The sequence below is a fragment of the Ranitomeya variabilis genome, chromosome 3 (genome assembly GCF_051348905.1).
Source record: "Ranitomeya variabilis isolate aRanVar5 chromosome 3, aRanVar5.hap1, whole genome shotgun sequence".
Lineage (NCBI taxonomy): Eukaryota > Metazoa > Chordata > Amphibia > Anura > Dendrobatidae > Ranitomeya > Ranitomeya variabilis.
The window spans coordinates 165,317,104-165,339,685 of record NC_135234.1 but is presented as its reverse complement, the minus strand read 5'-3'; the positions used below and the strand labels follow the sequence as shown (position 1 = coordinate 165,339,685).

Genomic DNA, 22,582 nt, shown 5'->3' with positions numbered 1-22,582 from the left:
TATAATGCTCAGTGCAGTATGATGGCCTCAAATAGTGCTCCACACAGTATAATGACCTCACATAGTGCTCCATACAGTATGATGTCACCACATAGTGCTACCTACAGTATAATGGCCCCACATAATGCTCCATACAGTATAATGGCCCCATAAAGTGCTCCATACAGTATAATGGCCTCACCTAGTGCTTCATACAGTATAATGGCTCCACATAGTGCTCCATACAGTACAAAGGCTTCAAATAATGCTCAATACGGTATAACGGGCCCACTTAGTGGTCCATATAGTACAATGGTCTCAGATCGTGCTCTATACAGTATAATGGCCTCACACAGTTCTCCATACAGTATAACACACCCCACATAGTGCTCCATACAATATGATAGGCCCTACATAAAAAAAACCTCACCTCTGCCCTTTACCCTGCTGCTATGGTCTCTTCATGGTGTCTTCAGATCCTTTACACATCTTGGTTCAGCGGGTGCATTATAATTACGTCATTGCACTTGCTGCCAACAGACATCATATGCAGAGGGGGAATGATGGGAAAGGGAGCATCAGCTTACACTCCATCATCCATCATTGCTTTTAACTGTATCAGCATTTATGATGATTTTCAAGTACGATACCCAGTGGGGGAATCACTGGACATATATACTAGGCGGTCCTAACTGGCATTGTAAATATAATCACCCTGTGGGCCAGTTTTGACCCACGTGTCATTTTTTTGACATATGTGAATTAGGCGATAGCATTTGTCCATTTATGTTTTATTTTGTAGTTTGATACTGTAGAAGGGTGCCAACAGCATTGGAAGAGAGGATTATTGCAGACTCCAGCTTATGTAATTATACTACTACATCACACATGTAGGAATACTCATTGTTGGGTTTATACCTGCATTGTGAATCCCATTATTTCATTATTCTGTTGAAGAGTGGCAGAAAATGCTGGTGCATCAGAGGTATGAAATGCCATTTAAAAGACGAACCCAACTGTGCATGAAATATAAAAAATATTTGTGTCTCAATAAAAGTGAAAATTGCGGTTATTCAATATGTGTTTCATATACCATTTTTTTTATTACTCCCATTATGGCAAAACTTTATTTTTGATGCCCCTGTATTACTTAAAACTCTAATAACCATTGTTTGGTTATCAGTGCCGGCTCTATGTTTTCGTTTAACACATACCACAATTCATAATGCTCAGATACAGCAGAGGTATAGTACAATGACAAAAATGTCCCTTATTTCTTACATTACATGAGTGATATCTATTGTAAATTCTATAATAGCTCAGAAACCGGTAAAACCTCGCAGTGCACAGTGCATGTGGTGGGGGGATTTAACCCCTTTCTGACCTCGGACGGGATAGTACGTCCGAGGTCAGATACCCAACTTTGATGCAGGGCTCCGGCGGTGAGCCCACATCAAAGCCGGGACATGTCAGCTGTTTTGAACAGCTGACATGTGCCCGCAATAGCGGCGGGTGAAATTGCGATTCACCCGCCGCTATTAACTAGTTAAATGCCGCTGTCAAACTCTGACAGCGGCACTTAGGCTGGTTTCATTAGCGTTTTTTGCCGCTGCGTTTTAGCGCAAAAAAAGCATGCGTTTTTTTTCCTATATTTAACATTAAAAACGCATGTGTTTTTTTTGTATGCGTTTTGCCGCGTTTGACGACGCATGCGTCTTTTCTATGCTTGCGTTTGGTTGCAGAAATGCAACATGTAGTAATTTCTAGAGGCGTTTTTTTGCCGCAAAAAAAGCATGCGTTTTTTTGCCGCAAAAAAACGTATTGCTGTCTATGTAAACGCATGCGTTTTTAAGCACGTGTTTGGTTGCATTTTAAACGCATGCGCTTCAATAGAAAAAAACAAGAATACACACTGATAAGCCACCCCCCACCATCAAGGTGATAAAGGGATCCAAACCCTAACCCTACCCCTATCCCTAACCCTAGGGATCCTAACCCTAACCCTAGGGATCCTAACCCTACCCCTAACCCTAACCCTAGGGATCCTAACCCTACCCCTAACCCCAACCCTAGCTATTTCTATTTATAGTGGGTTTTCTAGATGATTTTGATGATTGGCAGCTGTCACACACTTCTCAGCATGCGTTTCAAAAACGCAAACGCAGGAAAAAGCGCATGTAAACGCGTCAAAACGCCGCATTTTTTTACCGCATGAGAAAACGCATGCGTCTAAAAAACGCAGCGTTTGCACGCGTTTACATGCGTTTTTTTCACCACCTGCGTTGGCGTTTTAAACGCTGCGTTTTTAAACGCAGATGTGAAACTAGCCTTAACCGGCCATCCGGCCGGAAATCAGCGCATCACCGGCCCCCGTCACATGATCGGGGGTCAGCGATGCTTCTGCATAGTAACCATAGAGGTCCTTGAGACCTCTATGGTTACTGATGCCGGCCTGCTGTGAGAGCCCCCCTGTGGTCGGTGCTCATAGCACACCTGCAATTCAGCTACATAGCAGCGATCTGATGATCGCTGCTATGTAGCGGAGGCGATCGAGTTGTGCCAGCTTCTAGCCTCCTATGGAGGCTACTGAAGCATGGCAAAAGTTAAAAAAAAAGTTTTAAAAAAAGTGAAAAAAATAAAAAAATTATAAAAGTTTAAATCACCCCCCTTTCGCCCCATTCAAAATAAATCAATAAAAAAAAATCAAACCTACACATATTTGGTACCGCCGCATTCAGAATTGCCCGATCTATCAATAAAAAAAAGCATTAACCTGATCGCTAAATGGCGTAGAGAGAAAAAAATTTGAAACGCCAGAATTACGTTTTTTTGGTTGCCGCGACATTGCATTAAAATGCAATAATGGGCGATCAAAAGAACGTATCTGCACAAAAGTGGTATCATTAAAAATGCCAGCTCGGCACGCAAAAAATAAGCCCTCAACCGACCCCAGATCATGAAAAATGGAGACGCTACGGGTATCGGAAAATGGCGCAATTTTTTTTTTTTTAGCAAACTTTGCAATTTTTTTTCACCACTTAGATAAAAAATAACCTAGACATTTTAGGTGTCTATGAACTTGTAATGACCTGGAGAATCAAAATGGCGGGTCAGTTTTAGCATTTAGTGAACCTAGCAAAAAAAACAAACAAAAAACAAGTGTGGGATTGCACTTTTGTTGCAATTTCACCGCACTTGGAATTTTTTCCCGTTTTCTAGTACACGACATGCTAAAACCAATGATGTCGTTCAAAAGTACAACTTGTTTCGCAAAAAATAAGCCCTAACATGGCCATATTGACGAAAAAATAAAAAAGTTATAGCTCTGGGAAAGGGGGAAGCGAAAAACGAACACGGAAAAACAGAAAATCCCAAGGTCATGAAGGGGTTAAAAGTCTGCAGTCAAAGAGTCTGCAGACTTTTCTTATTAGACCGGTCAAACTCTTTAATATTCTGAAAGTTATGTGTTTTCCAGCTTTGTTTTTACCCTTGAGCAGTGAAAAAAATCCTTTTAACTTAAACGAGTTGTCTCATCTGCCTAAATAGGTAAAATTGCAAAGTGTTTCTTAAAACAAGCAACTTTGCAATTTACTTTTTAATTAAAAGCATTTTTAGTTCTATTGTGTTCTGTGTGCTGTTCCTGGCCACCTCTACAGTTTATCAGCTGGGAGGCAGAGAAATGGTGCGCTCCAGAAGAAAAAAGATGATCAGTCCTCTGTAAGAGGTACCTATAACCCCCAGAGAAACCTTATTATGCAAAAGGAAATAAAAAAATAAAATCTCCCAAATAAATAGTTAGGAAAAAAGGTGTTTTCTAATTCAATAATGAAAGCTTTTGCCCCTTTGAAATGAATTTCTGGATCTAAGCTAAAAAGTCTGCAGTCATTTTATGTGAGAGTAGAATCATGACAGTGTGCAATGTGCACACAGTCACTATTCCCCTGTATCTCAATATGAGTGGGTGGTCACAGGACAGTATGCATGCGATATGCACAGTTGTGGTGGCTTGTCTCAATGGACGAAAACTGAGAAAAGCCAGATGAGGTTAGTCAATATGTGACCACCCACTTGCATGGCGAATCGTGACAGTGTACACAATGCGCACAGTCACGATTCAGCTGTATGCAGTCACACTGAGTGACTGTAAACTTTTCCTCTTAGACAGAAAACTCCACGTGTGCATTGAGGGGTGAGAGAGGCAGATGACGTCATGTCTCCAGATGTCTGTTGTGTGTGTGACAGCCGGTATCATGCACCAGCCCTATATTGGGCAATACAAGGCACAATCTGGGGCACTGATCCATCACTTGTGGAATATTATTTTTTGGCGCTCTGTATTTCTGCAACAGATTTTGAGAGTTCTGACCCAGGGATCTGCAGAAATCGTTCCATGACGTATTCCATACAATTAACAGGAAACTATTGGCCTGATCTTTGTGTATGTGCTGAGCCTAAGGAAATTTAGACAAAATTTTATTTTTTACTCTGCTGCAAAAACCCAGCAAAGCGCCAATGTTTTACCAAAATCATATTAGCCGCCCATCCTATAGCACCAGAACCAGATCTAATATAGTAAATCTCATGCAAATCGCCAAGGGCAGCGGGGACTACAATGACCAGAAGGCATCTCCCGGCCTGCGGGGTATGACACAAAGTAACAGCAAACAAAGTGCAGGTAACCCGGCACTAACCACTAGCTCTGCTACATTCTGGGCACTACAAGTGTCAGAACCCTACACTGCAGCACTCTGCCCCATTGCTGTGCATTTACTTAGCAGATCCTGCCTGGGTCAGTGTGAGTGTCTACCCTATAAAGCGCAGCTCATGTTTATATAGTGCCAGGAAGTGATGTTGCCCCTGTTGCTCCTCATCAGCGTCCTGCGCTCACTTTTCAGCACAACACCGCCGCCTACACGGCTCCTTCCCTCACACAGCACGGCATCACCGAACAAACACGTCAAGTGCCAGTGTCCCCGACGGTCAGTGGGTTCCCCCATTGTCTAGGGTTCCGACTATTGTCTGGATACGCTGGGTGATTACGCCGACCCAGCTGGTAATCCTGAGTTACTGAAGCTTTCGGATGCATTTTTACAAGTGCCTGATTTATTCCCATTTTCTCCGAGCTATTAAAAATAATAATTTTGTGATTCTTCATTAATATGTATAGGTGTTGTTTGTTGTCATTTTTAGTACTTGTGACAATTTTAAATGAAGTTGTAGAGTTCAAAAAGAAAAAAAAAAGAGGGAAAGAGTAGACTTGTGGTTACCAGGTAACCAGAAAAGAAACAATGCCGTCTCCACAGCAGCTCAGTAAATGACACCCAGGACACTGCTGCTGATCAGTGTGACAGCCCAGACTGCAGATCACCATGGCGCTGCCGCTCTTACCAGGGAACTCCTTTAACCGGAATGTAAGTTATAAAGGGTTTCTATTTAAGATATAATACAGATTAACAGATTTGTTTTTTTCTATATCTTTATGAAACGTCCTGTTACTGCTCATGCAAACATTGCTCCCCTTTTTGGGCTGTGCAGCTTGGCTATATAGCTTTCCATGGGTAGGTGAGATACAGGCCTGGGTCCTGCTCTGCCCCCGTCTATTTTGAGCCCTGCTGGCACAAAGTGAGGTGAACTATAAGCATTATGGACCACCCTGATTGGGTCACCTTGTCGTGGTGGAGGAGCTTTTACCCTCTGTTCATCAAAATAGTGTCAACTAAGTGCCCTATGTTATGTACATGCACTACTGCTATTTATTTACTTCCTCCAGATTATTTGCTCATTTGTTTTTATTGTAGGTCCTGTCTGTTAAATGGCCCCAGTGTGAACGTGCACCAACACACTGCTCTCATACCAACAGTTATGGTGGCCCATTCCTTCAGTTTTGCAAAATCTATTGAAGCATTTGCCGGAAATTTTTTTTTTTTAAATTATTTAAATATGCTAATAAGGTGCTCAGTGCACCCTAGGTGTTGCTGAGCAGTTTAGTGCCTCTGCCCACCTTCTTGTTCACCATCACCCCTGCTGCATCCCTGATTGACAGCTCTGGCATTACAGGGGCAGTCATTTGGTTCTCCTGACTGCTGGTCAATGGCGTAGGCCACATGAGCGTTTTTAAACATGGACTGATTGTACACATGCACAAATTTGCAGAATGCACTAATTTGATCAATTTTTTAAATCAAACTCCCCTCTTAAACTCATTGGGTGTGTTAAAAAAAACTGATGCCGTACAGATACCATCTGTATAGTGTTAGCTTTCTACGGATCCATTGCAATTATCTGTATTTGGTCTTGTAAGTTTCTCATGCTTCGGCCACCAAACCTGAAAATCAGACAGCACAAGGATGCTACTAGGATGGTATCCAAGGACGGAGTTTTTCACGGACTCATAGGCTTCAATTTTTGATGTTGCAGATTTTCTGTAGCATTTCTACACCTTTTAGGTAAATTATGTTACTTGTGTTTTTTCATTGCGTTTTTGAGTGTTATTTTACATGCATTTTTATTGAGTTTTCTGTGCTATGGTTTTTACCTTTTTTTGTTTCATGTTTTTAATAAAGTTGCTTTTATTTTTGATACTTCTTGATATTTGCCTTTGACAAAACTTTATTGATACGGTCATGAGTAGATTACATGTGTTCTTAGTGCGTTGTCCCAATGGAAATGTAAAACAAAACACTTGGGAAAAGCCATCATTAAAATGTAATTTTATATGCGGTTGCATTATTCTAAAGAGAAAAGAAAACGCCAATCTGGTCAAAATAATACATTAAATTGATATCAAATGTTGGTATATTATTGAGACTATTTAGAATCCAAAATTGGAATGTTAGAAAAGACAAGCTGGGTAATGGTCTGCTGTAATAGAGACCAGATTGTAATATATCATTTTTGTTTCCAGCTTGGAAAAGAGAAGTTTCATAAGTCACAACATTTTGGTTACTCCAATGATGTCTCCTTGTTGCTGGGTGAAGACAAGCCGGGGATTGGAGGAGAACGGCTTCTTGGACAGAAGTTAAAGCCTAAATTTAGTGTTTTCCCCAGAGGAGTGGGCAGCGATGCTCCATCTTGGGTTGCTTTTGACAAACAGGTTTGTATAGGTGTTTCCCTTCTATGCATGATGAGAGCAACCTTTGCTTGTTTTGTGGTTTCCTACATTGCTTTACTCACTGAAAATGGCATTAATACCATGAAACTTAACTTTTAGTATACACCATGTTCATAGACAATAAAAATGACATACTACATATCCTGACTCAAATCATATATAACATAGGATAATATGTCTCACAAATAAAACCCGGATTATAATTCACCTTGACAACCTTTACATCCTAATGTCTCTACACGTTTCATCACCCCTACTATGCGCGAATCATCAGGAGACATTATTCTCTAATCAAGATTCTCATACTATACCCCCATTAAAAACACACATATAACAATGGTTATGTGTATTTCTAGTTACAAATCTTGATTAATACAGACCCTATATTGTCCCAATACTAAGTAACTACATGAGCCTCCTATATGGACTCTTTTTGATTTTTTACTCGATACTATATAAATTTTCATGTTTCAAAAATTTTGTTTCCAGTTTTTCATCATTTACATATCATTAACATGTCTATCAATCTTGCGATTTCCATAATGCCATGACTTTTCCTTCTTGGTATTACAATTTCAATGTTGAGGTGTATAGTCTTTATCTTTATATTAAGGTACTGAAAAGTGGAAAATCTCCTTAATAACTACGTATTATCAAGATCTGCTAATATGCTACATCATACTAAAGTTAATCATTACATTTATTTTTTAAATAATGTCATATTATTTCATTTTATTACATTACTTCTTATTTACTTTATTTCAGGTGTTATCATTTGAGTCATATTTTGAAGAGGACGTTCATCAGAGGAGAGAAGAAGTTTACCGTGTCCGGCATTGTAAAATATATTTCTACTTAGAAGATGACACAATTCAAGTAGTAGAACCTGAAATTAAAAACAGTGGAATTCCTCAAGGTTTGTCCTTTTGGATTGTTTTTTTTTTCTTTTTAATAAATACTGGCATTTGAATTACTAGGCTCACATGTACAGAGCAAAATTGTGAGCACGGACCTCTTACAGCTGCACACTACAAACCTTGTTTGCTAATGAGCTCTGTATTATTCTTTAGATCAAGGGTGGGCATTTAAATTTATTGAGGGGCCACATGAAAGACTGTGACTGTTGGGGAGGGCCAAATCAATATGTTGAAATTAATTCTGTTCAATATTAACATGAACATATTATTGTTTTATATTAATACTAATTGTATTGCTTTTATTGAGAAGATTAAAACCATATAATTTACTAATTTTTATAACGTTTAGAAAATACAATAAACAATATTTCTCCTGTCACTCAACCTTTGTACTATGATCAACAGCTATCCCAAAAACTGTCCACACAGCCTCCACACACAGTATGATGGCCCCATAGCTCCCCACACAGTATACTGGACCCTACAGCCCCCCCAACACAATATGATGGTCCCTCAGCCCTACATACTGTATTAGCTCCCACAGTATCACCAAATGTTTGACACCAAACACAGTATGATGGCCCTCACAAAGTATAATTGCCCACATAGTCCCCCACCACAGTCTGATCTCCGACAGCCACCAAATCAGTATGATGGCTCCCACAGCCCCCCAAAAATTATGATCACACACACAGAATGATCCCCTATAGCTCCCTAAATACAGAATGATAACTCTCACAGTATCATCCCCCATAGCCTCCAACACGTCAACACGTTATGATGGCCACCACAGCCACCAAATGGTATCATTGCCCCGCAGCCCCTTAACACAGCATGATGTTCCCTAATGTTTCCTCCTCACTATGATCCTCCACAACCCACAAACAGGAATTAGGACCCCCACAGTATGATCCCCCACAACCCACCAACACAGTGTATTTGCCCTCACAGCACACCCAGCACAGTAAGATCTCCCACAGCCAACACAAGGAATAATGACCCCCACAATATTATCTCCCAAAGACCCCTAAAACAATGATGACCTCTACATGGTCTCTCCACAAAGTATGACCACCCACTGCCTCTCAATACTGAATAATTACACACCAAATAATGATCCCCTCCAGCCCCCTCAACACAGAATGATGATTCCACAGTCCAATCCAATTATGACCACCACAGTATGATCCCCCACAACCCACCATGACATTATCATGTCCCCCACAGTATGATCCCCCACTGTCCCAAACACAGAATGATGAACTCAACAGTATGATCCCCACAATCCTCAAAGACATAATGATGGACCCACATATCCCCAACAAAAATTAATGACAAAAAAAACAAAGAAACGTTGCTCACATCACCCCCATACCTCCGGCATGCTGCTCTGTTCTTTACTGCACACGCTGAGGCTCCACAGCAGGTGCCATTGTGCCTGCTTCTCTGAGACAGTCACACAGGCTGAATGGTGGAAGACGGAGCTCACAGCTCCCTCCTCCACCATGATTTTTACCGGTATCTGCATCTCGAGGATGCAGATGCCAGTGTAATTGGGATGGTGGATGGATATGGGGAGAGTGGCCTGTGGGCTGTTGCTTCCAGCCCTTTTGCTGTCCTGGTCTGTGGGCTGATTAGGAACAGCCATAGAGCTGGATCTGGCCCGCAGGCTGTAGTTTGCCAAGGTCTGCTCTTGAACCATCACTCCATAATATGGCATGCAATCATTTTTATTTCAATGGACTTAAAGTGAACCTTTCAGCCTTATTTAACCCTATAATTTGTTACTAGCGCTACATCATCTCCTTAACATTGCAGCAATTAGCAAAATAATAGAATGAAATATTGCTACACTCCATTTTTAAGTTGACTGGTCAAAGAAGCAACCGCTCGCGCTGGGCCGGCCAATCCGAATCAACCGTTATCAAGCCCACAGCTTGCGTTCAGTCTAATGGTGTCTTTCCACCGCACCATGTTAGAAAAATCCTAACAAAGTTTTATTTTCTAAAATGAAGGTACGATAATCAGACGTCATCGTATTCCACTTCCACCCCCTAACGATGACCAGTTTTACACTGTGGATCATTTCAACATCAACAAAGATATCGTATTTTACTCCAAAACTTTCAAGATTGTAAACTGTGATGAATTTACTAGAAACTTTCTGCGGAAACTCGGAGTCAGAATAAATCCACCAGGATCAGTTCCTGCAGATGCATACTCTACTATTCGCAAACAGGTAAAAACAATTGCCAGTACGGATCCTGATTCCACAGTGAGGTTTTGCCATTGTTAGATTTTTGTAGTATAGTATGTGTAAAGCAGGAAGCATTGTCACAACATTTAGCAGTTTTTTCTTAAATAAACTAATGTGGAAATGCCTGTCTCCAACTACAGATTGTCATAATCTAGCTATTCGGTAATTCATGCATGAGAGCAAACACGCATTTTACATTTCAGAAAACCTATTATAGTACTGTCACATCTTCTTTGGGATCTGCTCCAGTGATGTCTACTCCTGTCACCAGGTGCCACCATATTCATTGTATAACCAGTTCTAGGGGAGCCATTGGAGACTAGGGTCTCTGGGACTTGTAGTATAATATTTGGAATTGAGAGTCCTTAGTGGTTGATACCTTTTAGTCTATGCCTGATGAAGAGACCTGAGTAGTCTCGAAAGCTTGCAATTCGTTACCATCTTTTCAGTTAGTCATTAAAAGGTATCAACCACTGAGGACTCTCAATTCAATATATTATTCTATCTACTGGCTAACACAGTACAAAGATATATATCTTTCCTGGGACTTGTGTGTTATCTATTTATTATTCTCACTTATACAGCACCATTTATTCCACTCCACAGGGCTTTACAGACATCATTGTCACAGTCCTCATTGGATCTCACACTCTATCAGTATGTCTTTGGATTGTGGGAAGAAACTAGAGTACTCAGAGGAAACACAAACAAGCAAGGGGATAACATACAAACGCCTTGATGATGTTGTCCTCCGTGTGAGTTGAACCCAGAACCACAAGGCTATAGTGCTTACCACTGAACCGCCATGGGTGTACTGTCCAGCTGGAGTAATCATCTCCATGCTTTGGTCAATACGACAGCACCAACCTTTTTATATTCCCATCATACTGCTGGGAGTTGCCAGATATAGTTTTTCTTTCCTGGTTTTTATCCATAGATTTCAGCTGCTATTGTTCTTGAGCTTTTTCCTATTAAAGACCTAGGTCCATTCCATGAATGCACCTCTGTTTTCTGACTATTGTACTTGGACTATCCTCCTGTTTCTGACCTGGCTTCCTGTCCACTCATGCAATCCTGCACCATTGGCCAGCAGCTGATTCCGTGGCCTTAGCCCATGGGTCCCTGTATAAGTCCAGATCTCTGAACAAAAGTTAAAGGGTGAAAGCCTGGGAAAGCCCTTGGATATGTTAAATGAAGTAGCTTGTACTAAGCCTGTCTGTGGTAGCTACTGTATTTTTAGAGCTGCCAGGCAACCACTGACAGACCAACGTTATAATATACAGTATATGTTCCCTCTAATACAGAGGTCTCAAACTGCATTGCTCGAGGGCCGCAAACAGGTCATGTTTTCAGAATTTCCTTGTATTGCACAGATGATAATTTAATCACCTGCACAGAATGATTCCAGCACCTTGTGCAATGCTAAGGAAATCTTGAAAACACGCAGGGTTTGAGGCCCTCGAGAAATGCAGTTTGAGACCCCTGCTCTAATGTATACTGTATATACAAGCACATTGTTCTTAGATTTCTTTTGGTGAGCATTTTGATGACTAGTGTCTCTCCTTCCTCTTTGTAGATTGCAGATAACATGAAGCCGCTACGCCCATATGAGCGTATGGACACTCTGAAACAATTCCTAGATCATGATAGACAAGTTTTGCGGTTTTACTGTCTATGGGATGATACAACTTCAGCTTTTGGAGATGCAAGAGAACTTATATTACATTATTACCTAGCGGATGACACAGTGGAAATTATAGAGGTCATTCCACCAAATTCCGGACGGGATACTGTTCCAGTCTTTCTCCATCGAGGAAAACTACCTAAGGTAAAAAAAATTACTGGCAGAAAAAATGCTCCTGATTTGTGTCGCCTGCAGTTTACTTATGGGTCGCTTCTACAATGCACACGTGGTCTTCTGCAGGTAGAGGAACGTGTGTATAACATGGTTGTAAGACATATGTTATATGTGATATTATTATTATTTATTATAATAGCGCCATTTATTCCATGGTGTTTTACATGTGAAATGATTCTGAGTTATCTCTGTATCTTTTCCAGCAAGGTTCAGCAAGAATGTATAATCCTGGAGAGATCACGTCTCGCACTGTCCTCAATGTTTTTGGCCCAATGGGACATGGAGGTCGTCATATTTTGGATAATCTTAAAGTAAGATTTTCACATCCTTTTATACCTAATGTTACCTTCATTGTCTTTAAAAATAACCATATATTAATTTAACTAGTTAGCGGCCGATGATGTACATTTTCGTAATTGGTCATTAAACAAAGTATGAAGCCGGCTCAGGAGCGACAGAAGTGCTTTCCGATTGCTGTAGTTTAACCACTTCAATGCCACTCTCAATTTATGACAGCAACATTTAAATGTCACCAATGCTGTCCAGTGCCTCAGAAGGTATGCTGTGCCATATGTCACTATATACTCTCGTAAGAATGACACAACTTTTGATTTTCACAAAGTTTGCTGCTCCAGTGTTATTAGATCTTTTGGTTCATTATAGTGCTTTGGAACAAAGCACTATACTGTTATTCCACCGTGGTAAACTTCTTCTTATTATTATTATTCAGTCCGCACGTAATGCGGCCCGAACCGCTAAACTCACAGACTCCAGTGAGGTGTCATTTCGAAGCCAGCGTCCCCAAGAGGTGTGCTAAGTATTTTTCGTGCCGATCGGATTTGTAGTTTTTGCGCAATTTGTGTTTGAAAAAAGTCTTTCAATGCGTTTCAATAGGGAAATTGTCCCATACGTTTATAATGGGCTGGTTTCTGAGGCAATTTCTAAAAATAACTGCCACCTGGCTGATTAGCTCATTGATATGCGCAGTCAGACACAGTTACTATGCCAACTCCTATGAAGTCTACATCAGCTCACCAGGTCACAAGTTTTGTCAGATAATATCAGCTCTTAAAGTGACAGTACAGCACAATTCCAAACCACTGTCCTTAGTCTTATGATTATTAGACTGTGGCCCGATTCTAACTCATCGGGTATTCTAGAATATGCATGTCCACGTAGTATATTGCACAGCCACGCAGTATACAGTGCAGAGCCGCGCAGTACACAGCGCAGAGCCGCGCAGTACACAGCGCAGAGCCGCGCAGTACACAGCGCAGAGCCGCGCAGTACACAGCGCAGAGCCGCGCAGTACACAGCGCAGAGCCGCGCAGTACAAAGCGCAGAGTTGCGCAGTATAAAGCGCAGAGCCGCGCAGTACACAGCGCAGAGCCGCGCAGTACACAGCGCAGAGCCACGCAGTACACAGCGCAGAGCCGCGCAGTATAAAGCGCAGAGCCGCGCAGTACAAAGCGCAGAGTCGCGCAGTATAAAGTGCAGAGCCGCGCAGTACACAGCGCAGAGCCGCGCAGTACACAGCGCAGAGCCGCGCAGTACACAGCGCAGAGCCGCGCAGTACAAAGCGCAGAGTCGCGCAGTATAAAGCGCAGAGCCACGCAGTACACAGCGCAGAGCCGCGCAGTACACAGCGCAGAGCCACGCAGTATACAGTGCAGAGCCGCGCAGTACACAGCGCAGAGCCGCGCAGTACAAAGCGCAGAGTCGCGCAGTATAAAGCGCAGAGCCGCGCAGTACACAGCGCAGAGCCGCGCAGTACACAGCGCAGAGCCACGCAGTATACAGTGCAGAGCCGCGCAGTACACAGCGCAGAGCCGCGCAGTACAAAGCGCAGAGTCGCGCAGTATAAAGCGCAGAGCCACGCAGTACACAGCGCAGAGCCGCGCAGTACACAGCGCAGAGCCACGCAGTATACAGTGCAGAGCCGCGCAGTACACAGCGCAGAGCCGCGCAGTACAAAGCGCAGAGTCGCGCAGTACACAGCGCAGAGCCGCGCAGTACACAGCGCAGAGCCACGCAGTATACAGTGCAGAGCCGCGCAGTACAAAGCGCAGAGTCGCGCAGTATAAAGCGCAGAGCCGCGCATTACACAGCGCAGAGCCGCGCAGTACACAGCGCAGAGCCGCGCAGTACACAGCGCAGAGCCGCGCAGTACAAAGCGCAGAGTCGCGCAGTATAAAGCGCAGAGCCCCGCAGTACACAGCGCAGAGCCACGCAGTATACAGTGCAGAGCCGCGCAGTACACAGCGCAGAGCCGCGCAGTACACAGCGCAGAGCCGCGCAGTACACAGCGCAGAGCCGCGCAGTACAAAGCGCAGAGTCGCGCAGTATAAAGCGCAGAGCCGCGCAGTACACAGCGCAGAGCCGCGCAGTACACAGCGCAGAGCCGCGCAGTACACAGCGCAGAGCCGCGCAGTACACAGCGCAGAGCCGCGCAGTACAAAGCGCAGAGTCGCGCAGTATAAAGCGCAGAGCCACGCAGTACACAGCGCAGAGCCGCGCAGTACACAGCGCAGAGCCACGCAGTATACAGAGCAGAGCCGCGCAGTACACAGCGCAGAGCCGCGCAGTACACAGCGCAGAGCCGCGCAGTACACAGCGCAGAGCCGCGCAGTACACAGCGCAGAGCCGCGCAGTACACAGCGCAGAGCCACGCAGTATACAGTGCAGAGCCGCGCAGTACACAGCGCAGAGCCGCGCAGTACACAGCGCAGAGCCGCGCAGTACACAGCGCAGAGCCGCGCAGTACAAAGCGCAGAGTCGCGCAGTATAAAGCGCAGAGCCGCGCAGTACACAGCGCAGAGCCGCGCAGTACACAGCGCAGAGCCGCGCAGTACACAGCGCAGAGCCGCGCAGTACACAGCGCAGAGTCGCGCAGTATAAAGCGCAGAGCCACGCAGTACACAGCGCAGAGCCGCGCAGTACACAGCGCAGAGCCACGCAGTATACAGCGCAGAGCCGCGCAGTACACAGCGCAGAGCCGCGCAGTACACAGCGCAGAGCCGCGCAGTACACAGCGCAGAGCCGCGCAGTACACAGCGCAGAGCCGCGCAGTACACAGCGCAGAGCCGCGCAGTACAAAGCGCAGAGTCGCGCAGTATAAAGCGCAGAGCCGCGCAGTACACAGCGCAGAGCCGCGCAGTACACAGCGCAGAGCCGCGCAGTACACAGCGCAGAGCCGCGCAGTACACAGCGCAGAGCCGCGCAGTACACAGCGCAGAGCCGCGCAGTACACAGCGCAGAGCCGCGCAGTACACAGCGCAGAGCCGCGCAGTACACAGCGCAGAGCCGCGCAGTACAAAGCGCAGAGCCGCGCAGTATAAAGTGCAGAGCCGCGCAGTACACAGCGCAGAGCCGCGCAGTACACAGCGCAGAGCCGCGCAGTATAAAGCGGAGAGCCGCGCAGTACACAGCGCAGAGCCGCGCAGTACACAGCGCAGAGCCGCGCAGTACACAGCGCAGAGCCGCGCAGTACACAGCGCAGAGCCGCGCAGTATACAGCGCAGAGCCGCGCAGTACACAGCGCAGAGCCGCGCAGTATAAAGCGCAGAGCCGCGCAGTATACCGCGCAGAGCCGCGCAGTGCACAGCGCAGAGCCGCGCAGTACACAGCGCAGAGCCGCGCAGTATAAAGCGCAGAGCCGCGCAGTACACAGCGCAGAGCCGCGCAGTACACAGCGCAGAGCCGCGCAGTACACAGCGCAGAGCCGCGCAGTATACAGCGAAGAGCCACGCAGTATATAGCGCAGAGCCGCGCAGTACAAAGCGCAGAGCCGCGCAGTATACAGCGCAGAGCCGCGTAGTATACAGCGCAGAGCCGCGTAGTATACAGCGCAGAGCCACGCAGTATACAGCGCAGAGCCACGCAGTATACAGCGCAGAGCCACGTAGTTATACTGCCCAGTCACGTAGTATATTGCCCAGTCACATAGTATACTGCATATCCCTGTTAAAAAAAAAAAAAAAGAATTAAAATAAAAAAGTTACATACTCACCTCCTGGAGCGGCCGGTATCTGATGGTTGTTGCACCTCCTAGAGCGGCCGGTACACGATGCTTGTTGCACCTGGAGTGGCCGGTACCCGATGCTTGTTGCGCGCTCCGGTCCCAAGAGTGCATTGCGGTCTCATGAGATGATGACGTAGCGGTGTTGTGAGACAGAAAGACGGAAGTGCCCTTAGACAATTATATAGTAGATTACCCCGCTCACCAAATCGGACCCCGAGGGGCCCGGCTCACCAAATCGGACCCAGAGTGACCCCGCCCACCAAATCGGACCCAGAGTGACCCCGCCCACCAAATCGGACCCAGAGTGGCTCCGCCCACCAAATCGAACCCAGAGTGACCCCTTCCACCAAATCAAACCCAGAGTGACCCCTTCCACCAAAACGGACCCAGAGTGACCCCGCCCACCAAATCGGACCCAGAGTGACCCCGCCCACCAAATCGGACCCAGAGTGGCTCCGCCCACCAAATCGAACCCAGAGTGACCCCTTCCACCAAATCAAACCCAGAGTGACCCCTTCCACCAAATCGAACCCAGAGTGACCCCTTCCACCAAATCAAACCCAGAGTGACCCCTTCCACCAAATCGGACCGAGTGACCCCACCCACCAAATTGGTCCCTAAGGTGCCCCGCCCACCAAATCAGACCCAGAGTGGCTCCGCCCACCGAATCGGACCCAGAGTGGCCGCGCCCACAGAATCAGACCAAAAGTGACCCCGCCCACCGAATCGGACCTAGATTTACCCCGCCCACAAAATCAGACCCAGATTGACCCAACCCACCAAATCGGACCGCCTGAGGGGCACCCAAGTGTGAAAGTCTTGCAGGGGCAGCCCGGGCACCATTCCAAAGCACTATCTGTAGTTCCTTCAGGAAATACCCATCTAGTTATAGTGCTTTGGAACAAAGCACTATACTGTTATTCCACCGTGGTAAACTTCTTATTCTTATTATTCAGTCCGCACGTAATGCGGCCCGAACCGCTAAACTCACAGACTCCAGTGAGGTGTCATTTCGAAGCCAGCGTTCCTGAGAGGTGTGCTAAGTATTTTTCGTGTCGATCGGATTTGTAGTTTTTGCGCAATTTGTGTTTAAAAAAAGTCTTTCAATGCGTTTCAATGGAGAAATTTTCCTATACGTTTATAATGGGCTGGTTTCTGAGGCAATTTCTAAAAATAACTGCCACCTGGCTGATTAGCTCATTGATATGCGCAGTCAGACACAGTTACTATGCCAACTCCTATGAAATCTACATCAGCTCACCAGGTCACAAGTTTTGTCAGATAATATCAGCTCTTAAAGTGACAGTACAGCACAATTCCAAACCACTATCCGTAGTCTTATGATTATTAGACTGTGGCCCGATTCTAACTCATCGGGTATTCTAGAATATGCATGTCCACGTAGTATATTGCACAGCCACGCAGTATACAGTGCAGAGCCGTGCAGTACACAGCGCAGAGCCGCGCAGTACACAGCGCAGAGCCGCGCAGTACACAGCGCAGAGCCGCGCAGTACACAGCGCAGAGCCGCGCAGTACACAGCGCAGAGCCGCGCAGTATAAAGCGCAGAGCCGCGCAGTACACAGCGCAGAGCCGCGCAGTACACAGCGCAGAGCCGTGCAGTACACAGCGCAGAGCCGCGCAGTATAAAGCGCAGAGCCGTGCAGTACACAGCGCAGAGCCGTGCAGTACACAGCGCAGAGCCGCGCAGTATAAAGCGCAGAGCCGCGCAGTACACAGCGCAGAGCCGCGCAGTACACAGCGCAGAGCCGCGCAGTACACAGCGCAGAGCCGCGCAGTATAAAGCGCAGAGCCGCGCAGTACACAGCGCAGAGCCGCGCAGTACACAGCGCAGAGCCGTGCAGTACACAGCGCAGAGCCGCGCAGTTTAAAGCGCAGAGCCGTGCAGTACACAGCGCAGAGCCGCGCAGTACACAGCGCAGAGCCGTGCAGTACACAGCGCAGAGCCGCGCAGTATAAAGCGCAGAGCCGTGCAGTACACAGCGCAGAGCCGCGCAGTACACAGCGCAGAGCCGCGCAGTACACAGCGCAGAGCCGCGCAGTATAAAGCGCAGAGCCGCGCAGTACACAGCGCAGAGCCGCGCAGTACACAGCGCAGAGCCGCGCAGTACACAGCGCAGAGCCGTGCAGTACACAGCGCAGAGCCGCGCAGTATAAAGCGCAGAGCCGTGCAGTACACAGCGCAGAGCCGCGCAGTACACAGCGCAGAGCCGTGCAGTACACAGCGCAGAGCCGCGCAGTATAAAGCGCAGAGCCGTGCAGTACACAGCACAGAGCCGTGCAGTACACAGCGCAGAGCCGCGCAGTACACAGCGCAGAGCCATGCAGTACACAGCGCAAAGCCGCGCAGTATAAAGCGCAGAGCCGCGCAGTATAAAGCGGAGAGCCGCGCAGTACACAGCGCAGAGCCGAGCAGTACACAGCGCAGAGCCGCGCAGTAGACAGCGCAGAGCCGTGCAGTACAGAGCGCAGAGCCGCACAGTATAAAGCGCAGAGCCGCGCAGTATACCGCGCAGAGCCGTGCAGTACACAGCGCAGAGCCGCGCAGTACACAGCGCAGAGCCGCGCAGTACACAGCGCAGAGCCGCGCAGTACACAGCGCAGAGCCGCGCAGTACACAGCACAGAGCCGAGCAGTACACAGCGCAGAGCCGCGCAGTACAGAGCGCAGAGCCGCACAGTATAAAGCGCAGAGCCGCGCAGTACACAGCGCAGAGCCGCGCAGTACACAGCGCAGAGCCGCGCAGTACACAGTGCAGAGCCGCACAGTACACAGCACAGAGCCGCGCAGTACACAGCGCAGAGCCACCCAGTATACAGCGCAGAGCCGCGCAGTACGCAGCGTAGAGCCACGCAGTATGCAGCGCAGAGCCGCGCAGTATACAGCGCTGAGCCGCGTAGTATACAGCGCAGAGCCCCGCAGTATACAGTGCAGAGCCCCGCAGTATACAGCGCAGACACGCGCAGTACACAGCACGGACACGCGCAGTACACAGCGCAGAGCCGCGCAGTACACAGCGCAGAGCCGCGCAGTACACAGCGCAGAGCCGCGTAGTATACAGCGAAGAGCCACGCAGTATATAGCGCAGAGCCGCGCAGTACAAAGCGCAGAGCTGCGCAGAGCTGCGCAGTATACAGCGCAGAGCCGCGCAGTATACAGCGCAGAACGCGCAGTACACAGTGCAGAGCCGCGCAGTACACAGCGCAGAGCCGTGCAGTACACAGCGCAGAGCCGCGCAGTACACAGCGCAGAGCCACGCAGTATACAGCGCAGAGCCGCGTAGTATACAGCGCAGAGCCGTGTAGTATACAGCGCAGAGCCACGCAGTATACAGCACAGAGCCACGCAGTATACAGCGCAGAGCCACGTAGTTATACTGCCCAGTCACGTAGTATATTGTCCAGTCACATAGTATACTGCATATCCCTGTTAAAAAAAAAAAGAATTAAAATAAAAAAGTTACATACTCACCTCCTGGAGCGGCCGGTATCTGATGGTTGTTGCACCTCCTAGAGCGGCCGGTACACGATGCTTGTTGCACCTGGAGTGGCCGGTACCCGATGCTTGTTGCGCGCTCCGGTCCCAAGAGTGCATTGCGGTCTCACGAGATGATGACGTAGCGGTGTTGTGAGACAGAAAGACGGAAGTGCCCTTAGATAATTAGATAGTAGATTACCCCGCTCACCAATTCGGAACCCGAGAGGCCCGGCCCACCAAATCGGACCCCGAGGGGCCCGGCCCACCAAATCGGACCCAGAGTGACCCCGCCCCCTAAATCAGACCCAGAGTGACCCCGCCCACCAAATCGGACCCAGAGTGGCTCCGCCCACCAAATCGGACCCAGAGTGACCCCTTCCACCAAATCAGACCCAGAGAGACCCCTTCCACCAAATCGGACCCAGAGTGACCCCTTCCACCAAATCGGGCCCAGAGTGACCCCGCCCACCAAATCGGACCCAGAGTGACCCCACCCACCAAATCGGACCCTGAGGTGCCCAGCCCACCAAATCAGACCCTGAGGTGCCCAGCCCACCAAATCGGACCGAGTGACCCCACCCACCAAATTGGTCCCTAAGGTGCCCCGCCCACCAAATCGGACCCAGAGTGGCTCCGCCCACCGAATCGGACCCAGAGTGGCCGCGCCCACAGAATCGGACCAAAAGTGACCCCGCCCACCAAATCGGACCTAGATTTACCCCGCCCACAAAATCAGACCCAGATTGACCCAACCCACCAAATCGGACCGCCTGAGGGGCACCCAAGTGTGAAAGTCTTGCAGGGGCAGCCCGGGCACCATTCCAAAGCACTATCTGTAGTTCCTTCAGGAAATACCCATCTAGTTCTTATTATTATTATTCAGTCCGCACGTAATGCGGCCCGAACCGCTTCACTCACAGACTCCAGTGAGGTGTCATTTCGAAGCCAGCGTCCCCAAGAGGTGTGCTAAGTATTTTTCGTGTCGATCGGATTTGTAGTTTTGGCGCAATTTGCGTTTGAAAATGTTTTTTCCCCTCATTGTAATGTAAATGAAAATTTTCCCATAGGTTATAATGGCCGGGTTTCTGAGGCAATTTGAAATGTACCTGCCACTTGCCACCTGGCTGATTAGCTCATTGATATGCTCAGTCAGGCCCAGTTACTATGCCAAAGCCTGCGAACTGTACATGACCCTAGCAGGACAGTTTTGGCAGATAATATCAGCTCTTAAAGTGATAGCACAGCACAATTTCAAAGCACTATCTATAGTCTTATTATAATTATTGCCCCGCTCACCAAATCGGACCCAGCCCGCCAAATCGGACCCAGAGTGGCGCCGCCCGCCAAATCGGACCCAGAGTGGCGCCGCCCGCCAAATCGGACCCAGAGTGGCTCCGCCCGCCAAATCGGACCCAGAGTGGCGCCGCCCGCCAAATCGGACCCAGAGTGGCGCCGCCCGCCAAATCGGACCCAGAGTGGCGCCGCCCGCCAAATCGGACCCAGAGTGGCGCCGTTTGGCCAAATCGGACCCAGAGTGGCGCCGCCCGCCAAATCGGACCCAGAGTGGCGCCGCCCGCCAAATCGGACCCAGAGTGGCGCCGCCCGCCAAATCGGACCCAGAGTGGCGCCGCCCGCCAAATCGGACCCAGAGTGGCGCCGCCCGCCAAATCGGACCCAGAGTGGCGCCGCCCGCCAAATCGGACCCAGAGTGGCGCCGCCCGCCAAATCGGACCCAGAGTGGCGCCGCCCGCCAAATCGGACCCAGAGTGGCGCCGCCCGCCAAATCGGACCCAGAGTGGCGCCGCCCGCCAAATCGGACCCAGAGTGGCGCCGCCCGCCAAATCGGACCCAGAGTGGCGCCGCCCGCCAAGTCGGACCCAGAGTGGCGCCGCCCGCCAAATCGGACCCAGAGTGGCGCCGCCCGCCAAGTCGGACCCAGAGTGGCGCCGCCCGCCAAGTCGGACCCAGAGTGGCGCCGCCCGCCAAGTCGGACCCAGAGTGGCGCCGCCCGCCAAGTCGGACCCAGAGTGGCGCCGCCCGCCAAGTCGGACCCAGAGTGGCGCCGCCCGCCAAGTCGGACCCAGAGTGGCGCCGCCCGCCAAGTCGGACCCAGAGTGGCGCCGCCCGCCAAGTCGGACCCAGAGTGGCGCCGCCCGCCAAGTCGGACCCAGAGTGGCGCCGCCCGCCAAGTCGGACCCAGAGTGGCGCCGCCCGCCAAGTCGGACCCAGAGTGGCGCCGCCCGCCAAGTCGGACCCAGAGTGGCGCCGCCCGCCAAGTCGGACCCAGAGTGGCGCCGCCCGCCAAGTCAGACCCAGAATGGCCCCGCCCACCAAATCCTCAACTACCAAACCAGCGTCTGAGGGGCACCCAAGTGTGAAAGTCTTGCAGGGGCAGCCCGGGCACCATTCCAAAGCACTATCTGTAGTTCCTTCAGGAAATACCCATCTAGTTCTTATTATTATTATTCAGTCCGCACGTAATGCGGCCCGAACCGCTAAACTCACAGACTCCAGTGAGGTGTCATTTCGAAGCCAGCGTTCCTGAGAGGTGTGCTAAGTATTTTTCGTGTCGATCGGATTTGTAGTTTTGGCGCAATTTGCGTTTGAATAAAGTGTCTCAATGCATTTCAATAGGGAAATTTTCCAATACGTTTATAATGGGCCTGATTTCTGAGGCAATTTCTAAAAATAACTGCCACCTGGCTGATTACCTCATTGATATGCGCAGTGAGACCCAGTTACCTCATTGATATGCGCAGTGAGACCCAGTTACTATGCCAACGCCTATAAACTCTACCAGCCCACCAGGTCACAAGTTTTGTCAGATAATATCAGCTCTTAAAGTGACAGTACAGCACAATTACAAAGCACTATCTGTAGTCTTATCATTATTGCCCCGCTCACCAAATCGGACCCAGCCCACCAAATCGGACCAGAGTGC

General features: G+C 48.5%; 1 protein-coding gene across 2 annotated transcripts in view; it reads left to right on the top strand.

Moving 5' to 3' along the window:
• The window catches only part of EFHC2 (EF-hand domain containing 2), a 109,983-nt gene that overhangs the window by 3,819 nt on the left and 83,582 nt on the right, over nucleotides 1–22,582 (top strand). Inside the window, exons 1-6 of one of the 2 annotated variants that reach the window (XM_077294823.1) lie at nucleotides 5,239–5,390; nucleotides 6,884–7,072; nucleotides 7,856–8,006; nucleotides 10,023–10,246; nucleotides 11,841–12,092; nucleotides 12,326–12,433. In XM_077294823.1, the coding sequence (XP_077150938.1) occupies nucleotides 5,349–5,390; nucleotides 6,884–7,072; nucleotides 7,856–8,006; nucleotides 10,023–10,246; nucleotides 11,841–12,092; nucleotides 12,326–12,433 (966 nt within the window). In that variant the 5' untranslated portion in view covers nucleotides 5,239–5,348. Of the gene's footprint in view, nucleotides 1–5,238; nucleotides 5,391–6,883; nucleotides 7,073–7,855; nucleotides 8,007–10,022; nucleotides 10,247–11,840; nucleotides 12,093–12,325; nucleotides 12,434–22,582 lie in introns of those variants that run through there. The other variant, XM_077294824.1, reaches the window with a different exon arrangement.